Source organism: Haliaeetus leucocephalus, unplaced genomic scaffold, assembly GCF_000737465.1.
Source record: "Haliaeetus leucocephalus isolate CR32 unplaced genomic scaffold, Haliaeetus_leucocephalus-4.0 Scaffold165, whole genome shotgun sequence".
NCBI lineage: Eukaryota > Metazoa > Chordata > Aves > Accipitriformes > Accipitridae > Haliaeetus > Haliaeetus leucocephalus.
In genome coordinates, this window is record NW_010972601.1 from 862,661 (window position 1) to 873,508 (window position 10,848).

The window sequence follows — 10,848 nt, forward strand, 5'->3', positions numbered from 1 at the left end:
TTTGTTCTCATGCCACCTGCATCTCTCCTGAGAGTTATCTCAAGCTGGCAGTGATTTGCTTTTTTGTGTGGATGTGATGCTGCCCTCGCTACACAGCTCTTTCTTTCTCAGATGCTGTAAGATCCCTGCTGCTTACAGGCCAAATCCCCGAGTGGAACAATCTGGAGTTTGTTTTCTTTAGTATGAAATGTGTAACTTGGCTTATAGAAGTGGTTCTCCCATCCTTCAACCATCTGCTCCTTCTAAAATATATTTCTTTGTTCTGAACTGAAGGTAAAAAGTGAATTTCACGTGGTTTCAAGGCAGAAGACCTTTTGAGACAAAGTATCTCCATCTTCCCTTCAATTATTTTTTTTATTTTAATTCTTTTCAGATCAAAAAATATTGCTAAAATCAACCAGGTTTTTTTTTCCAGAGATGTTTGCAGCCTGTCCAACCTGGCAATGTATGGCAAAGGTTTCTAATTGACAAAGTCATGACTTGGGAGTGGAAATACAACTCATTCGGGCTCACCAGGGACAGAGCTTCCCCTCTGCTCTCTGCCCCGTGGGGCATTGCTGCCGCTGCTGCCTCTAGCTCACACGTGCGGTTCGGGTGCTCTTGTGGGGGGGCAGTCCCAGGAGCAGGGAGACCCTGGAATGTGGCTTTTCAAGGTTTTCTGAGCAACTGGGCTGCAGCCCAGCATAGGGATGGCTTTGCCAGGAGGCGATGGAGGGCAGCCCGGGGAGCAGTACGTCTCTGCCCCGCGTCGCCACTTGCTCATAGCTGGTGGGATGCTGGCTGGGAGGCAGGAGGGAGCTGGTCTCACTGCTGAGGCTGATTTTGGGAGTCAGTGGTGCTCTATCACTGGAGCAAGGAAATACCTGGTTAGCTTGCAGGGCTGTTGGCTCCCTGGCACACCTCTTCTCAGCTGGGAACTTCAAAGCCTTCGCACTCTTGTGGTACGGTTCAAGGAGCAGAGCAGAGCACATCTTTCTTGCCTCTGGTTAACATTTGAGTGATGCTGCAGGGGCAGCACGTGTGCAGCATGCCTTGTCACATCCAGCCCCGCGCCATGAGCTGCGCTGCGGGGCTGCTGCTTCGGTTCAGCGGTTTCCATTCACCTTGAATCCCTGACTCTTGGAGCGCATTGCACCATGCTCAGAGAGCCGAACGTGTGGGATGCCAGTGCTTAGCAGGCTACAGTGCTGGGGGAAAAAGGCAAAGGGTGAAGTGCCCTGCTTGGCATCTCTCCTGCTTTGCTAACATTTACTTGTTCCCCTCCAGGTAAACTTCAATGAGCCGCTCTCCATGCTGCAGAGGCTGACAGAGGACCTCGAGTACCACGAGCTGCTGGACAAAGCGGTCAAGTGCGAGAGCTCCACGGAGCAGATGTGCTTCGTCGCTGCGTTTTCGGTGTCTTCCTACTCGACAACTGTCCACCGCACTGCAAAGCCATTCAACCCACTGCTGGGGGAAACCTATGAGCTCGACCGGCTGGAGGAGTTTGGTTTCCGTTCCCTGTGCGAGCAGGTGAGCCAGGGTCTGCGGAAGGGTCTGTGTATCTGCCCCGCTGCTCATGTCCAGCCAAAGCAGCCCTTCTCTGAAGGAGACCCAGCATCTCCTCGCACTGAGCCTTCCTCCTGGCTGAGACAGCCAGCGGGTTGCTGCTGGCATTGGCAGAAGCAGCAGCAGGCACAGCCTAAGCCATTTTTCAGAAGCAGAGTGTGCCCATCCTGGTGTTGCAGAGCAGGAGGTGGCAAAGAAGGGGAGGAGAAAAGTGTCCCTCACCCTGCCAGGTCTCCTGGTAGCCTGCCTGGAGCTGGGGTTACTTTTACATCTCAACACTTGAGCAGAAAGGGAGAAGTTCTCCTCACCCGAGCTCCTTTGTAGCTATGCAGTGATGCCCCCAAACTGTTTCAGGCTATCTTTGGCCCAGAGGGTGTCTCAGGGTCTCATTTCTTTATTGTTGGACTGAAAATTTTTAGTTTCGGAGCCTGGGGGCAACCTGAGAAACTCTTGACAGTCCCATGTTCTAATCACAGAGTGCATCTGGCATGCATCGAACAGCAGGTCTTAATTAAAAACCTGGAGTGCTTAATGAGTTGTGACCTGTGAAGAAAATCGACTGTTTAATATTTAGCACACTTGGCTGGTCCATCCTGCATTCCTGGGGAGGGATGGGGCCATTTATCACCCCTTTCAGGGAGGACATCACTTTGATGGGGGCTTTCTGTTCTCCAGGGGGTGGCTGTGCCATCTCAGAGACAGAGTAACTGTTGCATCTTTCAGTGTTCAGAAACATCAAACAAAACCACAAACCTCTGTCACTCTGTAGAGGCTGATGCAGGTCCAAGATCTGCAGAGCTGTTCCACAGACCGTGCCCTGAGACCTGTGGGTTTTTTGGAGGAGCATCACATGGGAAAAGGGTCTTGCTGCTAATCTGGACATGCCATGCTGTGCTATGTGATGCTCACAGCATGTATCAGACATGTGGATGGGGCATGCTGAGGATACGCAGTGAGGAGGGTCAGGGTTGCACCAGCATCCACGTGTCCCCCTGACGTGGTTTAGTTTGTCCCTCATCATCATCTTCTCCAAGTCGTGGCCCTTCGTACCCAGGTTTGGAGTGGTCGCTGTAGCAGGTGCCATGCTCTGCCATCAGCTCCTCGCAGGACATGTAGGTGTGGACAAAACCTCTCCATGGTAATGTGTGCCCAAGCTCGTCAGACTCTTGCAAAGCTCTGGCGTGAGGCAGGACGGCACCTCCTGTCACATCCCATCTCTGCTGGCTGCGCTGCTCCAGGCAGTGACGGTGAACAGGCTGTGTGGGGTCTCCTGGAAATGGGACCCTTTGCTCATGACAAAAGGAAAGGTGCTTCAGTAGATATCTCCAAGATTCCTCTTTCTGCTGTCCCTTCACACCATCCAAAGCTGCATGCCTGATGTCAGCCAGCTCTGATTGTCCCCAGTGATGCCCATATGGTCTGTCCCAGCCTTGGGAGCTCATGCCCTTGGCTGCAGTGAGCCAGGACACTGCTGACCAGAGTGTAATAAGCTACAGCTGCGAACGTACCTCCTTGTCCTGCTCTGCCTGGCACCTTGCCTGCTCCCGGGAGGCAGATCAGAGGTGGCAGCATTGCTCCAGGCATTTCCTGGCTCTTTGCTGTGAATGTTGCAGAGCTCAGGTTCATCCACCTCAGCAGCATCATGCCTTCACCTCCCCTGACCTGGCAGCTATTACCCTGTCCTGCCACACAGCCAAATTCTCCAGCTGACTTTATGCACAGCAGATTGAAATTAGGGGTCTCTGTTCTCCAACACCTCCCTGGTGCTCCATCTCCCTGGGCTGTCAGCCTGCTCAGCCTGCTGTTAGAGCTAGTGGATGATTCCTTACCAGGATGCTCAATCTGTCCCTTAGCCAGCAACACCCCTCATCCTCCTGGGGTACAGTCAGAACAACAGGGTGGCTTTCTTACCCTCATTAGGGCTGCGGTGATGAAGCCCAGCGCTGCCTGTCACATACATCCCCGACCACATCACTCCCATACCTTCCCATTCCTTTTTGTTATTCCTTCAACCTCCTTTTTACCACCCTCCTTCCTCCATCCTTGTCCCTTCCCAAGTAATAACGTGCCCTGAATTACTTTTTCTGGTTGGTCCGGATTTTGCTACATCTGTACCCAAATTTGGTATTTCTGACACCTCCACATTAGCTGAGCCAGAGGCTGGACTGAACCCCTGGGTGCAGCTCTCCTGCCTGGTCTGTGAGTCCCCCTCCCTTGCTGGCACGGCACATGAGCTTCATCCGAAATTAGGTTTGTCGTAACTTGGAGCAAACCTGCTCCCTTGCAGCACTCTGGAGCCTTTGGTCCATGAGCGAAGCCTCTAAATCTCTCTCTTGGAGCCATCTCAAAAGGCAAATTCAGCAAGAGTGCAGCTTTGCACTGGTGTAGTGTTGCCAGTGCATCTTGCCCTGGTGCTGCTGTCAGCACAGTCAGTGTGGGATGGATGGACGGACGCCTTTCCCACTGCTCTGAACTTTCCTTGGATACTGCGTGTGCTGCTCAGCCTGCTGACGTGCCGAGCAAAGCGTTGATAATCTTGTGCCTGAAATCCAGTTACCCAAATAGGATTTTCTCCTGTCGGTGATAGTGGGATTTAATGGAGAGGTTTTTGCTCTGCTCACATTTGTAAGCCAGTAGCTTGGGGTGCTCAGCCTGTAATTACATCCGTGCAAATAATCTCTGAACTCGTTGACATGGCCATTGGGACCCAGTGGTTAGCGGATTCCCGGTGCAGGGTGGCGTGCGCCGTGCCAGAGTGCTGTGGGTCAGCTGGGTGAGAGCCCACGTGAGCGCAGAGACCTCTGGCTGGGATATCCTGCTCCCGTCTTGGGTTTGGGCAGCTTTTCCAGCGCAGGGGAATGTGAGCACCGTCCTGTTACAAGTCATCCCCGGGACGGAGGATGTCCTGTCTGCTTTTGCAGCCCAGTGTGTCTGTAGGGGCAAAGTCAAAGTCTTTGCTGGGCAGGTCTGTGTGTCTCGGATGGCTTGGGGACCTGTGTCCCCCGTAAGTTCCTGGGCAGAGAAGTGGTAGCTGCTGCTGGCAGGAGAGGTGCTTTTACGCTGGGATTACTGGGGATCTAGGCTGGGTGTTGGCAAATCCCTGTTTGTCACCCCGGATCCCTGGAGAACAGGGTGTCACAGTACAGCATCATCTCACAGCGACGGTTGCTCAAGTTAAGATTTTATGCTTTGCTTATGAGCCTTAGAAAATCCTGGCAGGAGCTCGGTGCTCTTCCATTTGCTGCTGGGGTACCTCGTGGGAGGTCACTCCAATGCCCAGCAGAAGACTGGGGTGTTCAGGTCAGCGCAGCGGAGCATCCTTAGGGCCAAAGCTGACGTGGAGCTATTGCCTCTTCTAGGAGTCATGCAGCAAGTGCTTGCCAGGGCTCTCCAGTGCTGGTGGCTGTGACCTTACAGGCTGTTTTTCCTCTCCCCCAGGTGAGCCACCACCCCCCGGCAGCTGCCCATCACGTCTACTCTAAGCGAGGGTGGACGTTGTGGCAGGAAATCACGATCGCCAGCAAGTTCAGGGGCAAATACCTCTCCATCATGCCACTGGGTAGGTGACTTGTACCGGGAGGATCAGGGCTTGTTTTTTTTTCTGCGCTGCTCATGCAGTACCCAAGAGTTTAAGCAACGTGCCAGTCCCTTGGGCTCACATAAGGCTCAGTGAATTCCACCCCAAGCACCATAGGGAGCACATATTTGTGCTCCCAATCACAGACAATCTGATGATAACTCGTCTGCCCTGGAAATGGAAATTATGCCCACTGTAAGGGGAGACTGCTTTGCTTGCTGCTAGCACCATAGCAGATATGCTTTGGAAGTATCCTGCTTGCCCATTAGTTGGTTTTTCCTTAAATGATATTTAAGGGTTAGCTTGCTGCCTGTTTTAACCCTCGCCCTGGCAGCCAGATGCAATAAGCTGCCTCCTTCCAATGTTTTATTTGTCTTCTGCCTGTCCCAGGGCTGGACAGCATGCCTGGGGCTGGTCCCAGAGCTGTGCTGGTGCCTGGCTGGTTTTGTGGCACTGAGAGTCACCCAGGCGGCATGTTTCTGACCAGCTTTTAAAATTAGTGCTTTTTAGGGGGTGGGAAGAAGGCAGAGGGCCTTGCGGCTGTTGCAGCTCCCTTACTGCAGCAGACCACGGAGTGTGCAGCAAGGGGAGGGATGAATCCAGACCCAGCCCTGGTTGGGGACTGATGACGGGAGATGCAGGTGGAGGGGCCCGGTTGGCTCCGAGGAAGAGCACGGTGCCGGGGTGTCCCTGTGCTCCAGGGGTGCGTGCCTGCAGCCCTGCCTGGCCGTCCGCCCTCGCTGAGCTCAGGGCACCCCTCTCTCCGCAGGTGCAATCCACCTAGAGTTTCACTCCAGCGGGAATCACTACGTCTGGAGGAAAGTCACCTCCACCGTTCACAACATCATCGTGGGCAAGCTCTGGATTGACCAGGTCGGTGGCTGTGGGTCCGAGGTGATGGGTCCTGCCTGGCCTCACCTGGCTCCGGGGAAGGGCAGAGGGGCTGGAAGGGCATTGCCCTCCTGGGGTGTATGCCAGCACGTCCTGGTGTCCCCATCGTACTCCTACCGCAACAGGAAGGTGTGCTTCCCTGGCAGGGCCGGGGGGGAGGCTTCTCGGAGCTCCTAATGGCTCTTCCCCAGGCCAGCAGCTCTGTGGGGTAGGGTGGTTACGCGTGTGATGGATTTTTACCCTGCTGCTGGCGAGCCGGTGGGGGCGGCCAGTGTGGTGGCTACAGCCAGAAGCGGTGCTGCAGCTGGTGTTGATTTGTACCTGCACTACAACTAACGCCTGATTTGTCTCCTTGCAAAGTCTCTCACTCGCTGTGGTTCTGTGTCTTTTATCTAGTCTGGTGAAATAGAGATTGTTAACCATAAGTCAAAAGATAAATGCCAGCTGAAATTTACCCCCTACAGCTACTTCTCCAGAGATGTCCCCCGAAAGGTACGTATCTGGCAATCTCCCTGCTCCTTCTGGCAGCTTTGCGCGGGGTGAGACCTGGCTCTTCCCTCTAAGCTGGGCTCACTGGGTCCCAGTACCGCAGCTGGGATGAGCCCCAGCACGGGGCCAAGGAGCTGCGCTGGCGCCTCTGACATGGGTCACCAGGGAGGGCTGGGGGGGGACCTCCAAGCATAGCCCGTGTTTCGGCTCTCTGTGTGCTGGATCTGCGGCACTGAGACCTGGGAAGGGTTTGATGGGCTGGAGACCCACCTGCGTGGTCAGGATGGGCCCACGCTCCCCCTGTGCTGGGCGCAGCCGATGTCCAAGGACACGCAGCGCCAGGTCTGGTTGGGGCACCTGGAGGGTGTTCTGTCCCCCTGCGCCTCTCCCTGTCCTCTGGGCATTTCCAAACATCTCCAGGGCTTATCTCCTTCTGCCAGGTGACAGGGGTGGTCAGTGACGCCGATGGTAAAGCCCACTATGTCATGTCTGGCACGTGGGATGAGAAGATGGAGTGCTCCAAGATAGTGCAGAGCAGCCACGGCAGCACCAGCACAGAGGGCAAGCAGAAAACCGTCTACCAGACGTTGTCTCCAAAGGTCCTGTGGAAGAAGTACCCCCTCCCGTGAGTTCCCTCCTTGGCGTGGGGTGCTGAGCTCAGGGGTGCAACGGCCGGACGGGGATTAACGGTGCTGCCCTGAGCCCCGTGGGATGGAGGGGGGCTTGTGTGCCCAGCCCTGAGGACGTGGGAAGGGGACCAGGACTTTTGGGTGGCTGTGTGGCTTTTTCCAGGGCGTGAGCACACAGCAGGAGGGGAGAGCAGGTCCCTGCAAGGGGAGGGGGTGGCTCTGGGGGACACTTGCAGGTAGGTTTTGGGTGATCAGCGTTACTGGTTAGGTTTTTTGGGCTGCTGGCTACGGCCTGGAGATGTGTTGGCTGCTTTGCCTTGCTGGTGGGTCCCTGGCCATCCTGTCCCACCGGTCACTTTAGCCCTCTGGAGAGCAGTCCTCTCTCGACACTCTTACCCACAGCAGGGCTGCTCTCAAACCAGTCTCCAGCCTTTGGTAGCACCAACAGCCGGTCCCTGCTCTGGAGATGCTCTGTTGGAATGGTCCCCTGCAGAAAGCGTCCTCTGTTTGGTGCCACCAGTTCTGCAGTTGGGGATCCAGCAGCTCTTGGGTGAAGCTGTGTCGTGTCTTGGCTGAGCAGTACAGCACTTGGGAGTTCGTAGGCTTGGCTTTTAGCTTCCCTGTGTGGAGCAAACAGAGGAGGGGTCTGCTCCCCTCCAAGACGCTCATTGAGGTGTCGTTGGCATCTCCACTTAGAGGGTGGAGGCAGGCTCCCCAAGTAGCATCTACATGACCGGTTTGGGGTAGCAGGAGCACCATCAGCAGGGCTGGGGTGAGATGCAGGGATGTGAAGGGCTGGGGAGCTCTGCTCGAGGTAGGCACCACCTCCACCATCCTGATCAGGGTTCTTCGGCCGCAGGGAGAACGCTGAGAACATGTATTTCTTCTCTGACCTGGCCCTCACCCTGAACGAGCCCGAGGAACGAGTGGCCCCCACAGACAGCCGGCTGAGACCCGACCAGCGGCTGATGGAGAGCGGCCGCTGGGACGAGGCCAACGTGGAGAAGCAGCGGCTGGAGGAGAAGCAGCGAGCCGTGCGCCGGCGGCGAGAGGCCGAGGCCGTGGAAGCCCTGGAGGAAGGTGAGATGCTTTGGGATGCTGACGGGCAGGGACCGCCCCCACCTCGCTGCGGGAGGGGGGATGTGGCGAAGAAACCCCGCTGGGTTTGGGGGATGAAGGAGGGGACCCTGAAGCTATTTGGGTGGCTGGGGGAAGCGTGGGACTCGCTGGCTTTCGGATGGGAAAAGCAGCCCTTATCCCGTGTTTCTTCCCGGACAGGCAAGGACTACGAAGGCTACATCCCGCTGTGGTTTGAGCGCAAGGTGGATGCTGTGACGGGGGAGCTGATCTGCGTCTATAAGGGTGGCTACTGGGAGGCCAAGGACAAGCAGGACTGGAGTACGTGCCCCGATATCTTCTGAGCCACGCCGGGGTGGCCGGCCCCGCGCCTCAATTCACCGGGACAGACAGAGGGACAGTGAGGACACGCCGGCAGCGTCCCGCCGGCAGTTAACAGTGCAAATACATACACAGAATCAATACATGCAGAAATTTGAAAAGCAAATCTAAACAGGGATTCCAAACCTATTTTTTTACGCACTAATAAATAGCATCCTTTTTTTTTAATGATGGCTTTTTCAGCGACTAATTAGGAATGAGGACACGTGAATCTGGTTCGTTTTTAGCCTAGCATATTTATTGCTATCAGGAGTTGCTGCCTATATCTTTCAGCGCCTCGGCTTTATTGGCTGAGACGTCGACTTCCAAAGATGCTCGCATTGTGGGGATGCTGTGCATTTGTGTGAGCTCTTTTCTTTGACGTTATTTCCCCCCCCCGCCCCCCATTTGTGTGTGGACTTTATGGAATTATTTTTTTAAAAAAATATCTGCTCCTGGTTCAGGTTCCTTCAAAGATGGACACAAACAACCGTGTATCCTGCTCTGAAAACTATCTCCAGGGGCTGTGGCGTGTGATCCTGGAGGCTCTTGGTGGTTCCTGCAGTGCCCAGTCATCCCAGTAATACCACTTAGGATATTTAGCTGGTGACTTTTTTTTTTTTTCAGAGAAGTGTATGAGCAGATTCCCTACAGTCTTGCCGTGTTTAGTCAAGATTTAGGACTGTCTTTAACATGATGCTTTGTGAGAGTGGTTTGAGTGAGTTTTGGTTTGGTTTGGTTTTCCTGCAACCACATCCAAAGGGGGAAATGGCTTCGCCAAGGTCAGGAACGCCTGGCAGACACAGGGCAAAGAGGTTTGTAGACCAGCAATGCTCCGGGGTCCGCGTACCAGCTCTCTCCCGCTCCGTATGGCTGCAGCCCAGGGGCCGGCAGGAGCCTGGACCCCGGTGCCAGGTTTTCAGACAGCATCTCCCTGCTGAGCTCTGCCTGAGGCCGGGCAGGAGGGGAGGGAAGAGATGCTGTGGTGCTGCTGGGATGGAGCCTCCCTGGGATGCAGCCTTGGTTCTGAGTCTCCCATCCCTGTGTCTTCCCCATTAAGCCAGACACTGGCACTCGAGGGCACCCGCAGCCCGGTGCCTGGCTCCATTCCTTCTCCTCCCTTGTGGCTGGTCTCTCCCAGGAGCAGTTTCAGGTCATCACTAAAGCAGCCTGAGCACAGGTCTGGGGGAACCCCACGTCCCCCGCTCACCCCTCCTGCATGCCGTCGTGTTGCTGTGGCCCTGGACCCGCCAGGAGAAGCGGAGCAAGCCCTGCCGATGATCGGTGAGGACCAGGAGCGAGCGGTGCTCAGCCACCGGCCACGCAGGCAGGTACCGCCAGTCCCCAGCGCCGAAGGGGAGGATGGGGGTAGCAGGACCCCAAAGATGGGATCTGCTGGGCCAGAGAGTATTGGGGAGACCTGGACACCTGCGTTTGCCCTGTCGGATCTCATTTTCGATGTCTTCTTCTCCGGGTCTTCATCATATCACACTGACTGCTGCCTCATGGGGGTCAGAGGCCACCCCTAGCTGGGCTGTCACATCCACATTGGAAGATAATTAGCAATAATGAACTTTGAGGCAATGGTAACTGGAATACCCAGGCTACACATGGGACACTTATGCAATCAGGTTCCTCAACCATCAGTCTCCTCCTTGGTCAGCTTCTCTTCCAGCACCTCCATACCAGTTATTTACAGCAAACCTATGTGTACAGTATATATAGACCTTGTACGGCGTAACAGTAGTGAGTGGCTATCGGAGTGGCAACACCCACTGATTTCAATGTACCCTTTAATCTTATTTATTTGCTTCTAATTTATATATATATATAAAAATATATATAAAATTATTTTGCTTAAATTTCTATGGTACACAATAGATGAAAAATAATGAAGACAGAAGTGTCTGTCTGAGTTTTTGTAGCACGAGTACGATTTCCCTAGGCTCGTCCCGGAGGTAGGGTGTAGGGGTGATGGTGACAGAGTAATTCCCAAAGTAGTGAAGCAACATTTTGCTCCAAAGCTGGATGTGATAGCATTCAAAAGGTGTTACGAAGACATTCCCTTCTAGAAACAATGCATTTGGGGTTTGAAGGCCAGAGCTCGGTATCCCCCGCATTTGGGAGTGCGATGCTCCAAACCCGGGTGGTAGAGCAGCTGGTCTGGCGTGTTCACTCTTTCCAGACCCTTCCCGGAGGTTTGCCCGTGGCTCGGTAAGGCCGGTGCAGCTCTTAAATGAGCCAAACTTCTGCATTAGCTGTTGGATGCAGCTTGCG

The 10,848-nt window shown here is 54.7% G+C and overlaps 1 protein-coding gene across 6 annotated transcripts in view; it reads left to right on the forward strand.

The window, feature by feature from the left end:
- Positions 1-9,180, forward strand: part of OSBP2 (oxysterol binding protein 2) — a 122,238-nt gene extending 113,058 nt beyond the window's left edge. For 4 of the 6 annotated variants that reach the window (XM_010563352.1, XM_010563350.1, XM_010563349.1 and 1 more), the window contains 8 exons: positions 1,267-1,512; positions 4,987-5,107; positions 5,895-5,998; positions 6,413-6,508; positions 6,946-7,130; positions 7,994-8,214; positions 8,413-8,532; positions 9,036-9,180. In XM_010563352.1, the coding sequence (XP_010561654.1) occupies positions 1,267-1,512; positions 4,987-5,107; positions 5,895-5,998; positions 6,413-6,508; positions 6,946-7,130; positions 7,994-8,214; positions 8,413-8,532; positions 9,036-9,079 (1,137 nt within the window). In that variant the 3' untranslated portion in view covers positions 9,080-9,180. The other 2 variants (XR_774096.1, XM_010563348.1) reach the window with 2 other exon arrangements.
- The last annotated feature ends 1,668 nt before the right edge of the window (positions 9,181-10,848 follow it).